General features: G+C 44.5%; 1 protein-coding gene across 38 annotated transcripts in view; it reads left to right on the top strand.

Moving 5' to 3' along the window:
* Positions 1-23,739, top strand: part of CLASP2 (cytoplasmic linker associated protein 2) — a 1,832,463-nt gene that overhangs the window by 738,882 nt on the left and 1,069,842 nt on the right. For 33 of the 38 annotated variants that reach the window (XM_085607571.1, XM_085607579.1, XM_085607573.1 and 30 more), the window contains one exon: positions 6,236-6,382. In XM_085607571.1, coding sequence (XP_085463697.1) covers positions 6,236-6,382 — 147 coding nt within the window. Of the gene's footprint in view, positions 1-5,622; positions 5,787-6,235; positions 6,383-23,739 lie in introns of those variants that run through there. The other 5 variants (XM_085607599.1, XM_085607601.1, XM_085607607.1 and 2 more) reach the window with 1 other exon arrangement.

Here is a 23,739-nt window from a genome sequence, read left to right on the forward strand (position 1 = left end):
ATTATTAGGATTTTCTGTGAAAGTTCAAAAACTTAGCACGAGATAACGGAAATACTGGATAACATCTGGCAAACAAGGAGATAACTTAGCTGAGGATGAATAAATTGGCATTTAAACTGTGAAAATAACAAGTTGCAAAGCAGCAGGTGGCGATGCACTACAGGGAAAAAGAAGGGGAGGGATGAGTGAGGAATCATATGGACGGACTAGCAAGGAGTCGCGTGACTACCCAAGGCAGCGCGCTTACCGTTATGTTGTTTTATCCAAGGCTCGATGGCAGGGATAACCATCGGCCAATGGAACACTCCTATTTATGTGTTGAGTGACGGGAGGGGCCATATTGGCCGTATTGATGATCCTACTATTTTTTAAATAGTATCGAAACGTCGTCGACTAATGTAAACAGTTTGCACATTAATCGAATCTGATAAAAAAAGTGTATTTACTGTTTCCTCAAGCTTGTTAGAAATTGTGTTCAATATTCCACAAGCTACCCTTTCTATGTTCCTGTCCTAAAGTGTACTTGTCATGTGTTTATTTAGGATGCAGGATTGTGTCCCACTGTATTGATGTGTTTATACTTTTGGTTTTGACATTTTTGAATGATTAAATTGACTGTCCGGCTGGACACTCTTAATATAGCACTGATTGGAGTCTATATGTATCCTTATGACGATACTTCTCTTTTTAAGGACCATTGTTCTAATACTAAACTGTTACCCAAGGTCCTTATCTACCTTTCGGGTTCCCTTGTGTTTTTGAAAAATATACTCAGTCAAGATGGAGTCACGGTACTTAAAGTTTCGAATTCGCATGATGATGGGCCTGGGGGCTGCTCCCGGCGGCGGTTTAGGGGCAAGGGAGCGGTGTGCTCGCTCAATCACGAAATACGGGGGGAGGGATCCCTCGGTGACCCAAGATCGATGCCAATTTTCCATGAAGTCTGCTGGGCGGCCTTGCTCCACCCCCTCTGGAAACCCCACCAGGCGAAGGTTGTTGCGGCGGACCTATTTTCAGCCTCTTCTGCCCTCCGATGCAGCTCTCGGGTGTGAGAATGGAGCCAGGTGACTTGCTCCTTAAGCTGTTGGACGTCGTCCTCCACCGTGGAGATGCGTGACTCGGTCTCCGTCATCTGAACCACCGCATACCGCAAATCTTGCCGGATGAGGGTAATGTCAACCCGGACCTCAGCGATCTTACCCTCCACAGAGGACTGTGAGGCATGTATGGCCTGGAGGATGGTAGTCAGGTCCGCGGCCGGTGGAGCTTCTCTATCCATGGTTCCCCCGACCGCCCCGGTGTCTGTGGTGGTGAAGCGGTCCATTTTGGTCTGGGTGGCCGGGGTCTTGGCCACTTTGTCGCGACCCATGATCGTCACTCAACGGGCCAGGGTCCTGCCGTTTCTTTAGACAGTCTCCGCGGCAGGGGGCCACCGATCAAGGTCAAAGGACGCAGAAGCAGCTGGACCCGGGATCCCACAACAGTCGAAATATGAGTCGAGGCGGCCACCCCCGACGAGGCCCCAGGTCAGGTGCAAGGTCTCCGCGCCTTGGTCCCTCGGACCGTACCAGGCTCTCTCAGGGCAGATCAGAGCCGGGGGGTGGTGGAGGGAATGCTCTGCTAGTCCTCACGCCTCGCAGTAGTTGCTGCCAAATGGCTCTCCCCTGGGTCACGGTCTCAGCGAGAGGCAGCACGATGAAGGGCCGGCCCAGATCTGGCAGCTAGGGCCTCCACGCAGAAGGATCTACAGTCCCCAGCAGGTATCCCAAGACAGATCAGGGGAAATGGGGGGGAGGGCAGCGTACAGAGCCCCTTACCCCTCGTTGCGTGCGGTCGAACACCCACCTCCTCCACACTGCCGTCCCCCAGAGGCAGAGTAGTGATGGCTGGGATGTAGGCCAGCAAGGGGAATCCCCAGTTCGACAGGCCCAAGGACAGCACCAGGAAGGCTGTGGAGAAGTGTGGCTCAATGGTTAGAGCGGCAGACCCTGATGCAGAGGTCTGGCCCGGGACCAGGGTTCAATTCCCCGCCCCGGCGGGTCTTGGGCTGAAAAATTCCACGGACCTGATATTTCTCGCCTCGTGCCTACTCCAATCATGGAGTCCCACTCTGCAACTCTGGACAATAGCTTGCTTAATCTCCACAACGGCCCCCACAGCGCTAAGGATGCCTGGCCTCCACCTTGGGGGTGCCCAGGAGTGGACGCCTCACAGGGAAAGCCAGGATGGGTTCCACAGCAGTATTCGTACAAGCGCCTTGAGACCCTTGCGGGTGAGTAGTGCGCTTTACAAGTACCAATTTACATTTAAGGCAGGTCAGGCCGGCGACAGGGTGCGGCGGAGGGCCCCCTCTGGGAACCCTTCGGCAGACGCAGGCAGCACCACCTCACCAGGTTTCCTCCAGGCAGGAGTAGGGAAGCAACCCCAGCATGACGGCGGGCCCAGAAGGTCTGATTCACCCCAGATGAGGCAGGAGTGAGCAGCAGGCCAAACAGAATGCAGCACTGCCGAGGGCCCAGGTAGCACAAGCGGGCCAGGTGCACGGGGGGCCCTCTAAGCAGTCCCAGGACCTCCCTCCCCCCATCGCCCAGACTCACCGCTCTCAGATTCCGCCAACCGCCAGGTCTTCACCTCTCAAAGGCAGCAACGCAGCGTCCAGGGTCTCCCACCGCTGCCAGTCGCCCGATGTGGCGATCGGTACCACGGCAGCGCCGTAGGGGAGCCGGGGTGCAGCTGCAGGTGTCTCCTTCACAAGGGGATGCAGAGACAGCGTCTCACATCAGGCGGGTCGATTTCTGCTGCAGGGACCCGGTCCCACCTGGCAAGGAAGGAGGAGGGGGCAGACCGTTCCAAGGAGTAGGGAAGCAGCCCCAGCCTGATGGCGGGAAGAGTTTCAGGGCCCAGGAGGACTGACTCGCAGCAGATGAGGCAGGGGGGAGCAGGAGGCCAGAGCAGCAGGTCAAACCGCACGCCGCACTGCCCAGGGCCCAGGTCACACAAGCAGGCCAGGCGCACGGGGGTCCCTCTCAACTAGGCCTGGGCGGTAAATTCCGTTCCGTTCGCGGAATTTGCGGAATTTGGGTAATTTCGCGTTCCGCGGAGAACGCGAAATTGCCCAAAAACCTGCGTTCCGCAACTTCGCGAAATTTTTTGCTTGTTCGCGTTCTCAATATGCGTGTTCGTGAGATATTTCACCTCGAGCACGCAAACAGCGATCGCGAACAGGAAAAAAGTATCGCGAACAAGCAATTCCGCGTGTTCGCGGAATTTCTGCGTGTTCGCGGAGATTTTTTACCGTTTCGCGGAGATTTGCGTAACGCGATTACGCAAATTCCGCCCACCCCTACTCTCAACAGTCCCAGGACGTCCCCCTGGTGCCCGGACTCACCGCTCTCAAATTCCGCCACCCTCCGGGTCTCCACCTCTCATAGGCCTTAACGCAACGTCCAGGGTCTACCACCGGTTCCAACACCCTGCCGCCCGATGTGGCGGTCGGTACCACGGCAGCGCCGTAGGGGAGCCGGGGTGCAGCTGCAGGGTCTCCTTCACAAGGGGATGCAGGGACAGCAACAATGCAGAATTGCCAGCAGTAATGTAAAAAAGGCTCTGTGAATTGGAAATTCCACTACAAGGGTAATACATAACATCCACAGTTACAATACCCCTCATTCCAAGGTAATAATACATTATTTATCATTTATGCTGCATGATTATCCACTTTAATTATCTTTTGAAATTGAGTTTGTTGCGAAAATACACACCTTTTCATCTCTGATGCACACGTTTCAATTTTGGTATACATATGTTATTTAACCAAACAAAAGTTTCTCATTTAGTTGGCGGGGCTGCGCACATGAGCGCTACTCACAGGTAGCTGAAGAGCTACCAGTAGCTCACAAGGTACTTGTTGGTGATGCCTGTTTTCGATGCTGTAGCCTATGGTGATGAGGCCATCTAAGGTGTATATGGTTGTGGGAGTGAATTACGTGTCCATGATAAATGGCTTTCCAAGTTGTGTTGTGTGATGTCTGCTGTGTTGGAGCAGTGAAGATTTGAGGAATGAGTATGATGGGGGAGGGTGTGCTCTATTGGATGTTCACGATTTATGGTGAGTGAGGTGTGGATGAAGTTCTTGGTGTTTGACATATAAATGTTAATTGAATATGTGTGGGCAGTCAGTATAGGGATGTGGTTTTTTTGGGCTGTGAGGGCAGATTGTGTGGTTATTTACCTGAAATAAGGTTCTGACGGCGCTTTTCCTAGCCTTTACAGGGGCCATTCAGTTAATTTTGTCACATTAGGTCCCAAAACTCCAGCTGACATCAGATAAAGCAACAATCTAAAATGATTTATTTTAATATACCTCGTTTTATTCCAGATGTCTACTGAGTAAACCACTCTAGTTTAGCTAGTCTAAGCTATTCCCTGGTCCAAGTCACACAAAGAAGGCCACAGGACATGCCTTAAAAAAAAAAAAAAATTTAAAAAGCTTCGCATTTCGATTCCGGTAATTTTTTATTTCATGTATACAGTCTTAGTTGTTCATGTTGCAGCTGATACTCACCTGTTAACGTTTACAAATGCAGAAAGAATTAGAGTCTACATGTGTCTAATTTATTTCCACAAAAACGTAAAATCCCCATAGCTTCACTGTGCAAGGCCTGAGTACTGTTTCCATGGAAACTCACTCAGCACCATGTTTCAGTGCCTTCTCTTCCCCTCCCACTCCATTTCCGCATTCTGATAGTTTTCCCGTGCAGCAGTCATACAGGAATAATGAATCCATGACCACGTTTACATTCGTGTAAAGCCAATACATATGTACAAGTATATGTAATTTGATGGAAACGTGGCTATGGAGCAAGGACGTGAGTCGTGAGCTTGAACTGTTTAAAGCTTATGCAGCACCGACTGCTGTTAAATGTACAATTTGTATAATGATGAGAAGGAGACTGTGTTCACCTGATATTACAGTAAATTTTGGCTCGCAGAATAAACAACGCGGTTTGAATTCTAGTAGGAATATGGTAGGAGTGAACGTGAACTACATAAATGTAACTAATAATTAAGTGAAGAACTTTGGTAATCATTTGATAACAAATTTGGATTCATCTAACTGAGAGCTGTAGGAAAGTGTTTACATTGTTTGGTCGCCTAAGTGAGCTCAGAAGAAGGGCAGGGCAGGGCAGTCAGATCGCGAGCCGTTTTTTTTTTACTTCTCAACTCTTCTGTTCCTGATCCTCGTCCCTGGTGTTTGCGCTGCAAACCGCGAGTTGGTTCAAACCCAGTGCTCCGAGTCCTTCAAGATAGCGAAATGTTTTTTTTTTCTTGTGAAAATGTACTGACTTGTTTTATGATTGTTTTGCGAGAAGTGGAGTACAGCTCACCGTGTGGTAACATTTCTTGTTCAAATGCTTAGATGGTAATGATGCTAGGAGGGGGCGTTGTCAGTACAACGTACCTAAAGTGCAAAGAATCGAAAGTGGTTACAGACTGGGGCTGCCACTAAATTTATATTCATGGGAGAATCTTCACCTTTCATCTGGCACTGGCTGCCCGGGGATGATGTCACCTTGCAGCTGATTGGCTGCTCCGACACCTAGTGCAGGGAGGAGAAAGGAAGATGCCGGCTCCAAGCTCAGTGCTGGATCTGTGGTCGGCTGAGGCTGTCTAGGCCGGTGTCTGCTGTGTGAGCGGCCATGTGAGCTACCGGGCGCGTCCCAGAGCCAGGGAGGACGAGAGCGCTGGAGGAATGAGGCGGCTCATCTGCAAGCGGATCTGTGATTGTAAGTTGCAGAGCCTAGATGGAGAGGCGAGTGTAGGGAGTGTTTGAGGATGTGCATCTGAGAATTTCATGCTCGAGACCCAGCCCGAGATTTCCCCATTGATGGGGGCACACTGGAGCTGAAAATTAGGTAGCTTTAGTTGTCGTTATTTTGCCCTATTTTGTTTAAAAAAAAAATTGCGTTTAGTGGTGGCAGCGTGTCCTTGGCTCCTTTTAAACAGCGGCTTATTAACGCGAATCGGTATTTCAATAACACGTCCATTTGTTCCGACCTAATGTGTTTTAATTTCTGCCCACTGCTCGGCCAAAGACAAAGGACACAATAATTACTATTGATTCACTTGCTCTTCTGTAAACTCCTGCCTGCCCGCGGTGTTGCTGAAAGCAGTTCTGCTCGTTTCGAGCCATGCATTAATGGGTGTGTTATTCTTCATCCTTTTCCATTGTCAGATAAAAGCTTCGATGATGATGACTCTGTGGACGGGAGTAGGCAGTCAACAGCTGCTTCAGCCTTCAAGGTCCCTGCCCCGAAAAAACCCGGAAACCCCGGAAACAGCTCTAGGAAGCCTGGCACGGCTACCGGATCAAAAGTTGCAGGTAATGCATTTCTTATTCCTATCAGTGCAGCCTTGGAATAGACACCGTGGCATGTTCATTCTGATTCAGAGACTTCAAAAGGAAAATGTTTCATTCATTATTTCAGTGCTTTTTGCAACGTACCCAATTTTTATATATAATGCCAAGGATTGTTTGTGCTCTAGTGTATGTGAGTGCCCCATGATATGAAATGTGTATTAGATACACAAAAAAATGTTCTGATGATGCTTTGGTTAATTAAGGTCTTGATATTTTCACGTTCGGATATCATTGATCCTGGATGTTTGCTCACATTAATTTTATTTCATCATGGCTGCCCTGTTCCTGATTTGCATTTGCTTGCACTCTTGTCCAATACTTTGCTGACTTATTAAAAAGCCTTAAGTGGGTTGACCCTTTTATACTCTATTTAATTGTGCCACCAGCTCCTAGTTTCTTGCTGCTACTTTGCATGGGATGCCATATCAGTAATAAGTCGGGATTGATTCCTGACACTTTTTTTCATTTAAACTGGGTCTGATTCATTGCTTTGAATTGGGTTGCATGTACTTAGCCCGAAAGTGTTGAGCGCCCCAGTAATTGATTTTTCCTGGTTACCAAATTCAAAGTGTTGAATTGGATTGAGTTTGAAGTAGGCACGTGCTGCATGCCCTTCTTTACTCTGCATGATGTTGCCAAATTCCACCTGTGCCGCATTTCGTCCTTGGAGTATCTGTTTAAAAGTTCTCCTTTTCATATCTTTTCTTTCTGCTTGTGTCACCTCCCCTATTCATACACTATTGCCTACATTGGTTATAGTGCAGTCCTATGACCTGCTTCACTGTATGCCAGTCTTGAATACATCAACCCCTGCTAATGCCTGTTCTCCACTTTCTTCTCCTACATCCTTTGACTTCAATCTTCTCTAATGTTAGGCCATTCTCGCTGTGTCCCTTTCAAACATTTCTATTCCAGACTGTTAACTTTCTGTCTCTTTTTTTCCCACTTTTTGCCAAGCCATTTGTTGCCGCTTTTCAGTGTCACCACTGTGTAGCGCTTTGATACATTGATCATGCAGCATGCCATTTTTGCTAACTGCTAAATTGGGGATACTATGGCCTTCATCTCCAAGCATCTTGAATGCTGCGTCAGTCTTATCACTTATTTCAGAACAGACAGTTGGCGTTTTCATGCATTTAGCCCCTGCTTGAGTTCAGATACTATATTACTATTAGCAGCTCTGACACCAATTCTCATCATTTCAAATTGTTCTAGTTGAACACTTCTCACTTCCATAGCAAGCTTCATATATGGTAATCTCCTGTAAAAGTTTCTTGCTTTACACCATATTGAATTATCTTCAGTTCTCTTTTGTACTTGCTCTCTGCTCTTCTGTATATGCCTTAAAGGGCGGCTTTACAGCAAAACATTTTTTTTATCATTGGAGCCCCCACAACCTCTTTGTCAGGATGTGTCAGCAGCGCAAGAAAAGTAGTGCCACTAACCTCTGATATCAGCCAGCGGGGACGACGGCTTGTTGAGGAGCCCTCCTACTCCCCTGGGTGCAACCTCCCACAGAGTAATGAACACCGCTATGCAAGGAAGCACGCCGGGGAAAAGGGAAGTAGATAAAATAGCAAACACTGCTGCAGGGTTGGCTCTTTATATCCCTATGTCTGGTCTAGGGCTCTGGACGTCTTCAATGATCACTCCGCATAAGACTTCTGCATACAAAAGAAGAGAGAGAGGTATGAGAGGTAGTATGGGAAGTATCATTCAGACACACGCAACAGAATATCTAGTCGTTCATACACTCACGATGTGCCATGCAGCAATACGCATATAGCGGGCAGCGAACACCAATCCTGGAGAGACCACGACTTCAGAGAGTCATCAAAGAAATCCAGGATTATACGTACTCCATGTACATAATTAATAGGCAAAATAAACAATATTTATCACTTGCACCTAGTTCTGAGAAGCACACACGTCACAGTGCTAGAACTTCATGGGCAAGTAAAAACACCAAAACACGGTGCCACCAACGGCTGTTGATAATCACAGCGTGAGAGCCTTTGGGGGATAGGTACTAGAAGTTTCTCAAGAGCAAGTGCACCCCACCGCTGTTCGAAGGCACAGCGAGAGTACTTGAAGGTGTCTAGGCAAAATGGTAGTTTTCAACTGCAAGCGCACCCGGCCGCTGTTCAAATATCATAGCGTGAGTGCTTTCAAGATGTTGGCACTGTCTGAACCAGCGCGGGGGGAACACACAATGTTGCGGGTGTGGGAGGAGCGCTCCGGCGCCTCTCTCCAGTTTGGGTCTACAGTACCTGGGGACTCCCAGCGCCGGGAGTCGGGAGCAATTTGACGAGAGTGTTGACTTCTAAGAGCAACGCCGTGCTCTAGCAAGAAGTCTCTCCTCAGGATCAGCTTGAAATGCAGCTGGACCAACACAGAAGGAATCGGGAACTCCAGCGGGGAATACTCTTCTGCTCTCTGCAAAAATCTGAAACAGGCATGATTGTCAAGCACCGCCTCCCGGAAGAGGAGGATCTTTATAGGGACGGATTCCTTGAAGGTGCCTGATCCGTGTTCCTCCTATGCGTCCCAAGGGTTTCTGGGATGTGTAGTTCACTGGGCGCCTGGTCCAACCAAACAGGGCATCATGCACACAGGGGAGGAAAACTCTGTGAGTAGGTGCATTACCTGTCTTTCCTCCCTGTCCACGCTGTGTGATCGCGACACTTCTAATGGGGTTCTTTTCTACCACCCTTTACCAGGTAAAGCTCACCTTAAAAAAAAAAAAATGGTTCTTGCTAGGTGACCTCTCATGTAACGGTGGGCAGTTCCTTTTGACAATGTAATGTGTTCAGTTAGGCAAAACAACATTGTTCAGAGACAATTATCTCACTTGTAACATTGTATCTGTTATGAGAGTGCAGGTTCGTCACATGAAAACCTCTAGTCCAGTCTGACAACATGGCAGCACCCACCTAACCAGAACATGATCATTGAACAGCACATTTTAGCTACTACGTTAGGTTTTTAAGCACTCTTAAGTTCACAGAATTTTGGTACACCACCAATAAAATGCTTTAATGGTTTACCCCTTTTTGTTCTTATACATTTCTTTGCTGATGGCAAGCTGTTGAGTTTATCATTTCTTAATTTGTATCATTCTTACAACAAATTGTCAGCTTCTCGCCTTTTTATGATCTGGCTTGACAGTTCAGCTGTCATTAACCTACATGGATTTTAAGTCTGACTTAACAGTGCAACTGTTAGCTGATCTTCTAACCTATAACAGTATTCTACAGTTCTTTGCTTCATGCAAATACATATGCTATTTACTTTAAATGTTCAAATTACCTTAAAATATTCCCTTAAAGCCAGATCTATAGGCATTGACAATGCTTGTTTTTTGCAGCATAACTCTTTCAACTGACACCTGTTTCACCACCTTTTTCTTTTCCTCCTTTGCTTTTTTTAATCTTCTAGATTTGTATTGATGTTTGCTTATCTTCTCCCTCATTCTGATCAGAGGTAGTTTACAGTGAATAGTGTCATTCTGTCACTTAATCAGCATCACACCTAAACCCACGTTTGAGTTACCAATTACCTCCAAACTTTGCAACGTTTGCACTAAAATAACTGTTCCAGCTTTGCTTCTTTGATTACTTCACTAGTTGTCTCTTCCCTGTGCTTTCTGCTTGCTTTTGTAGCTTATTCTTTTTTTTTTATGTCTTCATCACTCACCTCCGACTTGCATTACTCTTATCACCACTTAATGTTTTTGCTGTGAATATTACCATGTTTCTATCTTTACTTACACCTTAAGGTTTCTGCCATTTCATTTTACTTCTCCCTTAAAATACTTTAAAGCACACCCAGCGATGAGTGCTATATATGCAAATAAATAAATCGTGCAAAACCCACCTTTCACTTTTACAAGCCTAAGAAAACACTACATGGGTAAATTTTATTTTAAACCTTGAATGCAAAATTGTCACTGAAGATATTATGTAATGTTTTTCAATCCTGTCAGAGAAGCTTCAGTAATTGTATTATCCTCACGTTAATGCTTTGATTTGTTCCCTTCTTCTAATTCTGTGTTGTGAAACCATGTATCTGTCTTTTCTCTTATTGCACAGCGTGTTAGTAACCAGGACAGAACTTTGGGCCTCATTAGGATGTCAGTTGGACAGCTACCGATAGGCTGTCGAAGGCAGTCCGACCAAGATCCAGCAGAGTGGCCTGACCACCGCATTATGATGCAGTCAGTTGGACTGCATTGGTGGAGTGACTGACCAACGCTTACGACTGGCTTAAAGAGCCTGTCGGCCCGTCAGTTGGATCGTATTCCCTACCATAGGGGGATTACGACCTCCTTTCCCAACAGCCTTCCATGACAGATCGACCCCAAGGGAAAGGCTGACGGAAAGGGATTTTAGGGGCCCCCAGTAGAGCTCTTGTCCCCTGTGTGCCTCCGCTATGAGGCCTGTACCCCCCCCCCACCCCCCCCCAAACATTCATGTGCCAAGGACCACATGGCGTCTGGCAAACGGTGTATGGATGTTTGCAAACAAGCCCTTTTCTATAGTGGCATGTGCTGCGGCCCTTTTCTAGGCCGCAGCACAACCCGCAATAAAAAAGGTCATGTTTACGACTGCCCTTTCGTAATATGTCGGATGAAACCGCTGACTACTAGTCGAGCGGTTACCATCCCGCAACGATAACGGTCAGACGCTCGTTCAGCTGCCATCATAATCAGGCCCTTTGTGTGTCAAACTATTGCAATCTCTCCAAATGGCCTAATATAATATGGAAATCCAGTAGCGTCTTTTAGAGCGACATAATAGCAGACATCTTATTCTTGTGCATTTTTTCATTCTTTTAGGTTTAGCATGGCAAGTTATATTCTCTATATTGCTTAATCAAATTCGTTGATCTGCTTTCTTGTAATCCATTTGCAGAGATCATTTTGCACCAGATTTCATAGCATTCCAATGTTGATCGTTTTCGGAAACACCTTTTTAACTTGATAACGACTGTAAAGCCAATCTGACATAAAGGTCTCCAGTCACTTCAGCGACGACCTTCTAGACGGGGGGGGGGTCGGTATTGGTCTTATTTTCATTTAAATTTAGGCATGGAAGCAGTTTTTGATGTTTTTTTATAGGCATCTGCTAATAAATGAACATCACTATTATGAAGAATCTTCCGGTCTATCAGTTCTACCCATCCGCATGTTAGAAAACCGCAAGCAGGACTTAACTCCAGGTCTGTTTTTGCTCTTACGATGTAATTACACGTCTTTTCTGTTTGGTGATTAGCTTCCACCGTAATTCTGTGCCCCAGATTCTGAGGAATAATGTCATATGAGGTTATACAAAGGTTACTGCAGTCAATATTTAACATTTACTGGCGGGTGTGTTTTTGGTACGACTGAACTGAGAGTCTCTTTTAAAGCTGAAGTGCTTGTGCAGCACTGCAAATGTCTTTCTTTCAGACTACTTCTACCGGAAGACACACCATAACATTCCAGGAAGAAAAATACCAATGAGCAGGCAATATATACCATCAAATATTACTCGGATTAAGAGATGGCCACAGCTGTCAATAGCAAAGTTCTGTTTTACATTGTAAGTTGGCTAGGAAGGCCATTTGATGATCCACGTGGCATAAGGCCCTTTCCACCTACAGCAAAGGATAATCAAAGCTAGTTTCGAGAAAAATCTGTTGGTTTTATGCCCTTTGTCAAAACTTTGTGACAACATTTAGAAAGGTCAGAAAGACCACCAAAGGTGTATCAGCCAAATAAGAAACAGTGTTCAAATACCTTTCTGGGTGGTGTATCTGAAGTGGAAGGTGTATAACTGGGTTTGCTTGTCATAAAGTATTTTAGCACTTTAGTTTTGAAAGGAAAAATGAATCTTCTAAGTTATGTGTTTAACCTCGTGCACTGGTTGCCTTCTAAACGTAGAGTTGTTTCTGAAATAGTCTATATTGTATGTATATTACGGAAACAGTATTGTCCTGTAAGCAAGTTTTACAGACAGTATTTTTCCTCAAATTCAATTGTAGGTAGCCTTTTGACTTTTATATTGGCCTCCTACCAGATGCTTTCTTGGCTGTGTTCAAAACAGTCATTTTGTCTTCAGTCATGGGTGACCTGTGATCCGAACCTGCTTGGCCACATATGGAGTTAAACTAGTGCTTCACAAGAGCATACTTCCCAGTGGAAAAATGCATATAAAAAGGTGTTGATCCGTGCAGGGGAAAGGCGTTGCCAATGGGTGAACATCCCCTACTCCTTTTCCAAGTCGGATGCTTTTCATTTTCTTCTGATACGAAGACGTTTATCAAAGAGCAACATCAGTTCTTCAACTGCATCTCCAGTGTCTTGTTGTTAAAGGCCCACTGATGATGTAGGTATAGTCTTCTCTGATTGTCTTCATGTGCGTTCCGAGTTATCACCAGATGCGTGGTGGATAATTTTTTTAATTTATTGATATAGTGCAACTGATACCCGGAGACATCTAGGCGCTAACATCCAACCACCTGCCAGCCATTGGCAACAAAAGACTGAAAATGGGGAAAAGAAGGAAAAGAAAAGGAACTAGTTGCCACTTATTACTAGGCTTTAAAAAGCCAAGTCTTCAGACCCTTCCTGAAGGACAACAGGTCTGGTGAGTTTTTCAGTGAGAGTGGCAGTTGATTCCACAATCTGGTGGTAATGTATAGAAAGCTTTTGCCACCCCAGTTGGAAAGACGTGCCTTGGGAACTTCCACCAGCCGGTGGGAAGAGGACCGCAGCATTCTGGAATGTGTGTACCAGTGAAAGTGGTCAATCAGATATGCAGGGCAAAAGGGATGCAAAGTGCCTTGAACTTGATCCTCTTTTTCACCGGGAGCCAGTGAAGAGAGTGAAGGGCCGCTTTTACAGAAGCATATTTTGGTAGTTTAAATAGCAAGCGGGCGGCTGAATTCTGCAAAACCTGCATTTTGATGAGGAGAGCTTTATTAACTCCGATCAGAAGACCGTTGCAGTAGTCCAACCTTGACAGAACTAATGCCAAAACCACAGTTTTCTTTTTGTGTGTCATATTTATTTGAGAAAAAGAAATTCACAATACATAGAAACAAGAACATGTATACAATATTCTAAAATAACTTGTGTTCATACCAAGTAACAGTAAATCATATATAATAATAAACCATAAATATTAGATAAGTTATACAAAAATTATAAAGGAAGGGAAAGTAATTTAAGTACACATATTAGAAAGTAAGTAATATAACATTTGTAGAGTGGAAAAGGAAAAGGTAGTAGAGAGAACCTAAAGGAATAAACAGGAATTAGGTAAGTAACATAGCATAAGTATATGTAAGAAATGTATATAAATTAAGGAAAGAGAACGATATAAGGTTATATGATATGATAAATATGTAAAGAGAAGAGCTCAAGTATTGTGAAGAAAGGAGCCCAAGCTTGCTGAAAAAGTTCCTCTTGATCCTGTAATCTATAAATAATACATTCATGAGAAGCAGTTTGAATCATTGCTATCATCCAGTCTTCCTGTGTAGGGGGACTAGATGATTTCCAATGTCGCAGGATACAGTTTTCAGCAGTGGAAAGTGCAATATGCAAAAGACGACATTGCGGGCGTTTAATGCTTACAAGATTTCTAAAACCATGTAGCAGAATAATAGAAAGGGTTAGATGAGTGTGGAGAGAAGGGGTCAAGTCCTTTAATGTTTTACCTACATATGCCCAAAAATGCTGCATGGAAAGGCAATGATAAAGTATGTGGGAAAGATCACAATTATTATCAGCACATCTCCAACATTTGGAGTGTGGAAGGAGTCTTGCTCTTTGTAATTTTAAAGGTGTCCAATGCCAATTATGTAGGATCTTAAAAAGGCAGAACTTCAAACGAGCCTCTCGGGTAAATTTGTCTAAGGCTTCTAGCATGTCTGACCAGTCACCGTCTTCAACAGTGATCTGTAGACGATTTTGCCATTTCTCTTGAAGAGCTTTAAGAAGTGGTTGTGAATATAGGTGGTGAATCAAGACTCAATACATGCTTGGCAATACCCTGTTATGCCGATCCCAAGTAAAAAGATAGTCTAAGATGGGTGAAGAATTCAGCGAGCAGGGAGGAGAGCCAAGACATCGTTTGAGACAACACTGAAGTTGCAAGTAACGTGTGAGCTGATGCGGTGGGAGACCAAACTCTTAACTAAGTGAATCAAAGGATTTTAGTTCTCCATTTAGGATAAGTTGATCAATCGTGTGTATTACTCTTGATTTCCAACTAGACCATTGGAGTGCACAACCACTTAAACAAATACTTTCATTACTCCAGAGTGGGGCTTTCTAGTGTAATCGATGGGCAAATCGGAGGATACGATGTGCACGTTGCCATGTTTGGTAAGTAACTTGCATTACTGGATGCGGGGGAGAGGAATGTGGAAGGCGGGATCCATAAAGGAAATCTAGACCATCACTTCAATTAAGTTCTATTCTGACCCACTGTAGAGGGTCTGTTGTACCCGGAAGTAAATAAACTAGCTGCGAAAGATGTAAAGCTAAAGAATAGTGTTCTAATGATGGTAATCCCAAACCACCGTGAGAGCGAGCCAATAATTTAGAAGCAACTAGACGAGGCTTTGTAGATCCCCAAACAAAAGTTTGTGAAGTGTGGACAAGGGAACAAGAAGTGTTTTCTGTGGGTCAGGTGGTATAAAGAAGAAGATTTTCCTCAAAATCTTTAAGGTGTAACAAATAGCTGATATGATTGCATTCACATGATGAAGAAAAGAGAGAGTGGTGTCAAATATGACTCCCAGATTCCTTGTCTTGGAGACTGGAATGGAGAGAGGGCCAAGTTTGATAGGCCACCAGTCCGAGGACCAGTGGGAGACATCTCTGCCAAAAAGAAGAACCTCCGTCTTATTGGAGCTCAGTTTGAGACAGTTCTCTGACATCCATATACTCACCTGTCCCATACAGGCGTGAAAGTTGTGAATAGAGTTCCGGGAGTCCTCTGAGATGGACACTATAATCTGGGTGTCATCGGCGTATGACACCATGGTAAAGCCAAAGGATTTGATGAGCCTAACTAGGGGAACCACATACAGATTAAAAAGAGTTGGGCTGAGGGTTGAGCCCTGTGGGACCCCACACGGAAGATTAAAACTCTGAGAACTCAGATCATCCATCTCCACAAATTGTTCCCAGCTAGAAAGGCAGGAGTTAAGCAATCGTTGGGCGGTGCCAGCAATACCTATTTCTTGAAGGCAACGTAAAAGAGGCCATGGTCCACCGTGTTGAATGGCGCCAACAGATCCAAAGGGATCAGTGACGCCATGCCTCCCTTATCTACCGGGCGCCTAATTTCTTCAGCAGCTGTGATCAAAGCAAGCTCAGTGCTATGACCGCCACAAGAACCATATTGGGGCGGATCCAGAATGTTGTTGTTGTTAATGAACGTGGTGAGTTCTTGATTCATATATTTTTCAACAGCTTTAGCTGGCAGTGGCAGGCGAGCTATCGGAAAGTAGTTACCTGGGTCTGCTTTATCCAGATTTTTTTATGGTGGTAGAATGGATGTCTTTTTCCATAAATTGGGGAAAGTACCAGATTGGAGAACAAGATTGAATAGCTCTGTGAGATGGCAAGCTATTGGCTGGATTGCAGAGAATAAGATTTTGGTGGGGGGGCAAGGGTCCAGTGGAGAACCAGATTTGGCAGCAGAAAGAAGTTTGTCCACCTGCTTGTATGTTATTGGTGAAAACTCAGAAAGATGCGCGGAATCTGAACTGCTGGAGTGCTTCAGCACAGAAAGATCTAAACTACTTGCCACTTGGGTCGGATTCAGCGTAAATTTGTTGTGGATGTCATGAACCTTGCTGCAAAAAGTGGAAGCCAAAGTATCGTAAAAGGCTTGATCCGAGATATTCTCTTTATGGGCCTGCACTTGACTAAGTTTTCGAACTGTGGCAAACAGTTCTTTGGCATTATTCTTGGCTTTGCTAATTGTTTCTGAAAAGTATTTGATTTTTGCAGTGTGGATCATACCTTTATACTGCGTGAGTATTTCCCTATAGCGCTCTTTTTCCTTGGGCTCATACTTAAGTCTCCAGCGCCTTTCTTGCCTACGGCACTGCCTTTTGAGCAGTCTAAGCTCTTCTGTAAACAAGGGTTCGGTGGGGGCTGTTCTCGTGATTTTACCTTGTTTTAGGGGGACGATTGCCTGAACTGCCAACCCGATCCAGTCATGGTATTCTAGGGCTGCTCTCTCCGGGGCAAGGGATAGGATAGGTCTATTACGTCTAAGTTCTGTAAGAAACTCGTGGTTGAGGCGATGCCAGAGTAAGTGACTGTGGCTTTTTATAGGCAACTGGTAAGAGCATGCAGTGGTTGGTTGCCCAGATCTACATATCCTTAGATGACCTGCATAGCATGCAGAGGTGTGTTCTAGTCTATATGTTTGCTTAAGACAAGTCCTTGGTGTAGGCATGAACAGGTGCAGCATTCTTTTATTTGGTCATCACAAGAAAGACCTTAAGGACAGAGAACATCACTATTGACACCACAATGCTAGCAAGAAACATAATTTTCCTTTGGGGAGGATTCATTGTGATCTTGTATAGCCAGAGTCTTGAGATGTTAGGGACCCATTTGGATTGAACTGGTGAACATGGACAACACCCCTCCTATGAACTGTGTGTAGTTTGAGCAAGCAGAATTACAAATTGGTTTCCAAAATCAGGTGTCGGACGTACGGTAGCTGAATCTCTTGTGTAAGAGGTCTGACCAGCTGAGCAATCTGAAGTCAGAGGGCAGAAAGACCACTAATCTCTAAAGGCAGTATGCTATTGTAGCTTTGAAAGTGAGGGTCTTTCCGACCGATGTACACCAGCTATAAAGTTAATTGCATTTTCTGAGGTGCCGAAACTGCTTCACTAAGTTTGAGGTATACAAGTTAGATAGCAGTGATTCCAGTGGAGCCAGAAAATGCAAGTATTTGTTGGATCAGCCGCTAGCTCAAGTGGGAATAAACATAGAACCTACTCTGTGTCAGACCAAGATCTTGACGTTACTTTGATGGGAGTCACCTGTTCATATAACCTATTATCATTCAAGTAATCCTCTCTCATTGATATAAACTTGCTAGAGGATGCTTGCAGTTGCAACACAGCAAACCGTAGGTTTTTTACTGTTAAGTGTTCATCATCAAAATTGGTGAATTGTTTTGCTCGTTCTATTGTTTATGGTTCTTAAGTTCCCCACCCAGTGAAATGTGGGGTTAAAAGTTAACGCTGTGTGTTAAAATTGACACTAAAGGACCACTGTGAGCGACTTTGGGACTCCCATCTGTTGGAAAAAGTCAGAGGCATGGCATCCTTAAATGAAGGGGCCTTTGAGGGAATCTTAAAGATTAGGAGATGATAGTTATAGGGAGTAATGTGGGGGTTACAAAGATAATTTAGAGGGCTCAGGGGTATATTAATGGTGACAATGTCTGGTACTTCTTCCGGTGTCTCATCACCTTCACACTACCCATAGGCAATGTGCTGGTTTTCCCTGTATGAGCACTGATATCTCAGCCGGCATGCCCGCTGCGTGGGCGGGGACGCACCGGGTGGCGTTCGCACATACCAATAGCTACAGATACACGACCTTGCTCCAACTCAGCCCCAAGTTCCGTTGCCTACTCCCCAGTTACGATTGAATGGTTGGTACGCCATACACGCTGCAGCGCAACTAGCCTCAACAGGTTATTCACCACACAACTTGCAAGCAGAGAGACTAATGGACTATGTATGTTGAGACCGGCCGAACAGGGAGAATGAATGTCTCCTGCCTGGACATAATGCCTCCCGGTCTGATACATATGCAAATATACTCTTGTAATACACGAAATTCTGCTTATGTTATTGCTGCACGCTGCAGCGCAATCTCATGCTATATGGTGATACAAATGTAAACCTTAATAAAATCAATAAAAACATTTTTTTTTAAAAAGCAGGATCCAAACCACACCAGTTGAAAGTTCTAATTTACCTAGGAAGGGGCAGCTCTGCAGAGTACAATAGAAGGACATCTACAGGACAAGGGCTGGTGTCTACCTTTTATCCAGTCTCCCAGAAGTGAGGAGTACATCACCTGAGATCTACACTTTTTGCTAGAGCAGCTGAGGGTGTGCCTAGAAGCCCACCTGCAATGTGAGAGTGATGGGGTAGAATATATAGTCCTGCAGTAGGAGAGACGTGTCTAGGAAGAAAAGGCTTCCATATTCTCAATGTGAGTAACATTCAGATAAAGGGAATTACAACAGCGAATGACGTCAGGAGCGACCAATGCTGGAAAGGTCCCTCGTGCTCTCTGCATGGTTATCGCCGTGAACAGCACTGGTGTTGCAGCTGCTGACGTCAGTAAGACGAGCTGCATCACCTTAGAAGCCTGATTGGCCAGGCAGACAAACTTCTCAGGACATATCATTGTGGACAACTTGGCCCTTAGGCTGGAAATGCCGAACTTGAACACCTCTATGCCCCTATCTAGGGAGGCCGGAACTGCCAAAGAGGAGTGCTGTTAGACAGGACTGCCACTCTTACTCTGCCCAGCAGTCCCTGTTCCAACACTAGGTCGCCTGCTTAACCCTAACAAAAGTACGGCATCAACAGACTTAAGAATTTATTCCTAAGTTAATGCAAGGGTTGAAAGATGTACTGAGTTGCACATCTGCTCAGTAGGTTAACTAGAAGTGATGTTCACCTGGGTCTAATGAATACAGTATACTGGGGAGTAAAGCCATTAGAAATCACCGAGAGCGAGCAGAGAGTAATGGAAGGGAAGTGCAGCACCATATCAACAACCATAACTGGCATCACAACACTAATTGCAATTCCTATTGACCTGTGCAGTATTTCATATTGATCTAAGTAGTATTTGTTTGGCTGTGAAATTAAATCACTGTATAATACATTAGTAGTGTCTGTTGGATACTGTTGAGTTGTGCGCTCTTGCCCCCTCTACCACTTGCTACCTGGGAAGCCTTCGTCTGCTTGCCAATGCTACCCTGAGAGTCTAGTTAAGAAAGTGTGTACTTGGCCAAGTTTGCAGAGCCATAGTGGGGGGAACCCGGTGCATCAGTGCCGAACGGCCTCAGACACCACAGTTTGGGCGCCATTGTAGCCCCTGCTTGCTCTGGCCTCACGAACGGGATCTGATAGTGTGTTTCTCTGCCCCATGCTATAATCTCCATAGGACCAACTCCACTTTCATTCATCCAAGATCAGTAAATTGCAAATTGAGCTTTTTTGAGTTGGAGATGACAACACAGCATATTATTTTCAAAGATCGGTTTAGTCGATTTTGTCTCTGAAAGATAAACGACAATTGGCAGTATCACAAATTTTCTCAACTGCCACATAAATCCCAAGCACAGGCACCCTCCAGACATGATGTATTTTGTCCACTTTTTATCAGCTGTTAGTTACCCCCCTATTCTTTTTGAGTTCCGGTCGTTTATGATTTGTATTCACTAAGAGAATGCATCCTGTTAACACTTGCCCATGACGCATTATACTGATGGCGACCTTTACTTAAGCTAGGAATGTTCTTATTTTGTGTAGTTCCCACATTGTTAGTTTTCATCTACCTGCTTGTTTAGTTTTTATTTCAAATGAGTTTTCAGCTTTTCAGTTAGAATCCAAGCCATCCTTTTATTGAAGGCTGTTTACATGTACCCATATAAACACCTTTCAGACAGTCTTGTCACTGGCCCTTTCATCTGGTTGAAGAAACATCTGTTAAATACTGACTACTCAGAATCTTTCACCTCAGATCCTCTGCTATGGGGGTTTGGTGGAGGAATATGAGTGGTGTTAAACTGTATTGAAATGAGAGGCTAACAGACTACAGCAGCTGACTGCTTGAAACCTCTATAGTCTTATGAAAAGCCCAGTCTGCTATGCGTAGGGCATGGGAAACTTTAAATAATGTCACTTACTACACTTATCTAAACTATGTTTGTGTACATCACCCTTAAAGCATAAAATGCATGCAGTAACATAGGCAAAAGTTACTGAAACCACACCTGTTATTACTTGAGGTCGCAGTTATGTCAGTATTAAGGTTGCGGTGCCACAGACTATTACTGGATGCCACTGTAAAACAAGAGCCTCCGAGTACAGACTTGTGCTATTGTGCTCCGTCCAGGCTTGCATGCACGTTTTTGTTGCTCCCTGGCAAGGAGGGCAGGCAATACAGAGCACTGTATTTTACCTAATTGCTCATGATGAAAGTGAGCAGATCTAATCTGCCAGAATGGGGGATTATACATAACTTTTTTCCAACTGCCTGCCCACAGAGCTGCTTTTTAGGTTTCACCTAGGCAGCGCTTGCGCTGTCTCTGAGAGACGTGCTGTATTCAGGACATGGGCTTTAAAATCTCCGCCCATTTTCAGGGACTGCCCCTGTGACATATGTTGTTACTCAGAGCTCATGAGCACTATTTCTTTCTTCGAACTGAAGCAGTGGAGAGCAGAGCTCTGTTCTAAACCGGGTTGTAAATCTTGCTCTTATCTTGCCACATTTGCTGTGCATTTAAAGACCGAGGTCTGTTATAGCAGCATCTGCCTTCTCCTCCCTCCTGCTTTTGAAACACGGCCTGGCGCCACGGTCCCTGCCTTCTTATGGCTTCTACCGCCTCCTTGTCAGAACTAAACAAGCATTTTCAATGCAGTAGGTTTCGAATTTGTAAGAGTTTGAGCAATTGGCTTTGTAAATGACAATGCCTTTTATTAATGTGTTTTTTTGAAAACGTGCAAGCGGTGCATAAAGACGCACTTTCTACTTCTAGTCGTTGCTTACTAGAAGCAAGGCTGGCAGTAGCTGATCCTCTTTTACTGTCAGCCTTGCTTCTCATAAGCAAGGACTATAAGTACAAAGAGCATGTTTATGCACCATTTGCAGGTTTTCAAAACGTATAAATAAAAGAAATTGTAATTTACAATGCCAATAGCTCAAACTCTCCCAAATGCGAGACCTATTGCATTGAAAATGTTTGTTTGTAAAGCTACGTGGAGGACCTGACCTCACAGATCTTTGGTTCCACTCACACGGTGGGAGGACAGAGAAGCTGTCAGCTACTTGCTCTGTTGTTCTCAACATGTTTTTTGAATGAGAGAAAAATGGGGCAAGACAATGACCGTGCCTATACTGTGTCCATATGTCATTGGGGGATGCTTGGGCTACTGTTTCTACAGGGGGGTGGTGCCTCCCAGTTATATCTATCTAAAATCCTAAAAAGCCTAAACCTGTCCATTTAGGGTGGGTCAGTGACACAACCCTAACCACCTTCTTCTCCTTACTAATGTTAATTATTCTTTATTGCTTGATCAGTTAAAAACATTACAATATACATATTAAAAAATATTGTGGACCACATAAAAGAACCTGCTGTTAATAAAGACAGTTTTGACAACAGTCCAATCCAAAGCATAAAATGCTTGTGCATAAAATGTGTACAGCCACTGAAGTCTTGCTCTTCCCTCATTATAGACGGGCTGAAATACTTAACATTCGGTCACTACTGCAAACATGATTAAAACAAACTATAAAGTGCCATGATAGCTCGTAATGGGGGTGACCAGCAGACTTCATCTGTATGGGAGATTTTTTGTGCCAAAAAATTAAAATGCTAGTGCATATCAGGTACAGGTGGGTATTTGGGCCGAAAAGTAAAGTGCTAATGCTTATCACGTGACCCACTGTACCGCTTCCCACCTCTTCCCCCGGATAAGACCATCCCCTGTAAGCCATCTTTGGAAAGATCTTCACAAGGTACATGTATTTAAAAAACAGATGTTGAAATTAACATGTGAAGACCCTCTAAATACGAAGTGGGCACAAATGAACCAACCGAGTGACGAAAGTGCTAATGGGTAAAGGGTAACAAATGGGCCAACAAACGCTAGGGCAAACCCAGTAAGAGGCCAACTCCCCCCCCCCATTGATACAATCCCCCACCCCTCCCCACCCGCTGAACAGTGTCCGTGTTTGTCCAGCATTTTTGATACATGGGCGAGGAGTTTCACTACCTTCCAAGACAATTGGACTGAGGTACAATTTAAAAGAGCGATCACTGCCGGACGTCATGACCTTACTTGTAGGGCTCTTAGGACCTGCCGTAAGATTGTTTGTCTATCGACTAAGAGTGCCAGGCACACACAACGTAATTGCAGTAATCTTTCCTGTTAGTAAACTAATTAATTACTAATGACCTCACAAATGATCTCAAGACATGTTTTAGCAACAACAAACTCTAAACTGCAGAGAATATATGGGAGGAATGAGGCCAATTCCACTTAATAAATAGATACTTTCAAATATGGGGGAATTAAACACTACAGCACTCCTGCAGTTCACTGTAGGAAATCTGCCTTTTCTACGTGGACGCCATTGACATTTTGCCTCTTGTTTGGACCCTATATTTTTGCTGGCTTTAGAATCTCTGCAAAGTACAGAAAAGTGTCTAGGATGCCTAAGGGTAGCCATTCACTCTACAAATCCCTGAACCTCTACAAATCCCTAAACCTTTCACATCTAACCATTGCCAAATTGACATATTCCTACTTGGTATATTTAACATACGTATAAGCCCCTAGTATATGGTACAATAAGTCTCGAAGGCCTGGAAGGTAAATTGAACTAATGGACTACTGCACCTATTGTGCCATTCACTGCAATGGCAGTGCAAGTATAGCTTTAGGCCTACCAGTGTAGCCTGACAAGCAGTTTAAAAACTACAAAATAAACCCCTGTAACAGGCCAAAACTTCCCTTTTAAATATGAACAAGTCACCCATTTGCTAGCTTTGTGGCCTACAAGGCAGGGAGCATGGTATTTAAAGGTACAACATGTAGATCTATATAATGGTAAAATGTCCTTAAAGTGACTAGCACCCAAAAGCTATTTTTCATTGTGGTTGGCCTAGCTGTTTTATGTAGAAGACCAGAGTACATCTTAATAAACTAATACTGTATTTTCTGGAATGGGACCAGCTAGAAAATTAATTAAACAACTATTTTAATAGTCCTTAATAATCCAATTCAATGTTGAAGTCCGGTTTTTACTTAATTTTAATGAAAGCTAACTAATAGAAAATTACACATTTTGCCTTCCTTAAGTTTCTGAAGACTAATTTGTATTTGGTCTTAAACCAATCCCAGCCAGTAATTAGCTTTTGAAAAGGTTTGAAAATGGTCTGAAATGCCTCCAAGGACCAAACAATATGCTGAGTTGAATGGTCAGAGCTGACTTCTTAGAACCTCCCAGAATATGCAGGGTGGGGCTGTGAGCA

The sequence above is a fragment of the Triturus cristatus genome, chromosome 5_2 (assembly GCF_964204655.1).
Source record: "Triturus cristatus chromosome 5_2, aTriCri1.1, whole genome shotgun sequence".
Classification (NCBI taxonomy): Eukaryota; Metazoa; Chordata; class Amphibia; order Caudata; family Salamandridae; genus Triturus; species Triturus cristatus.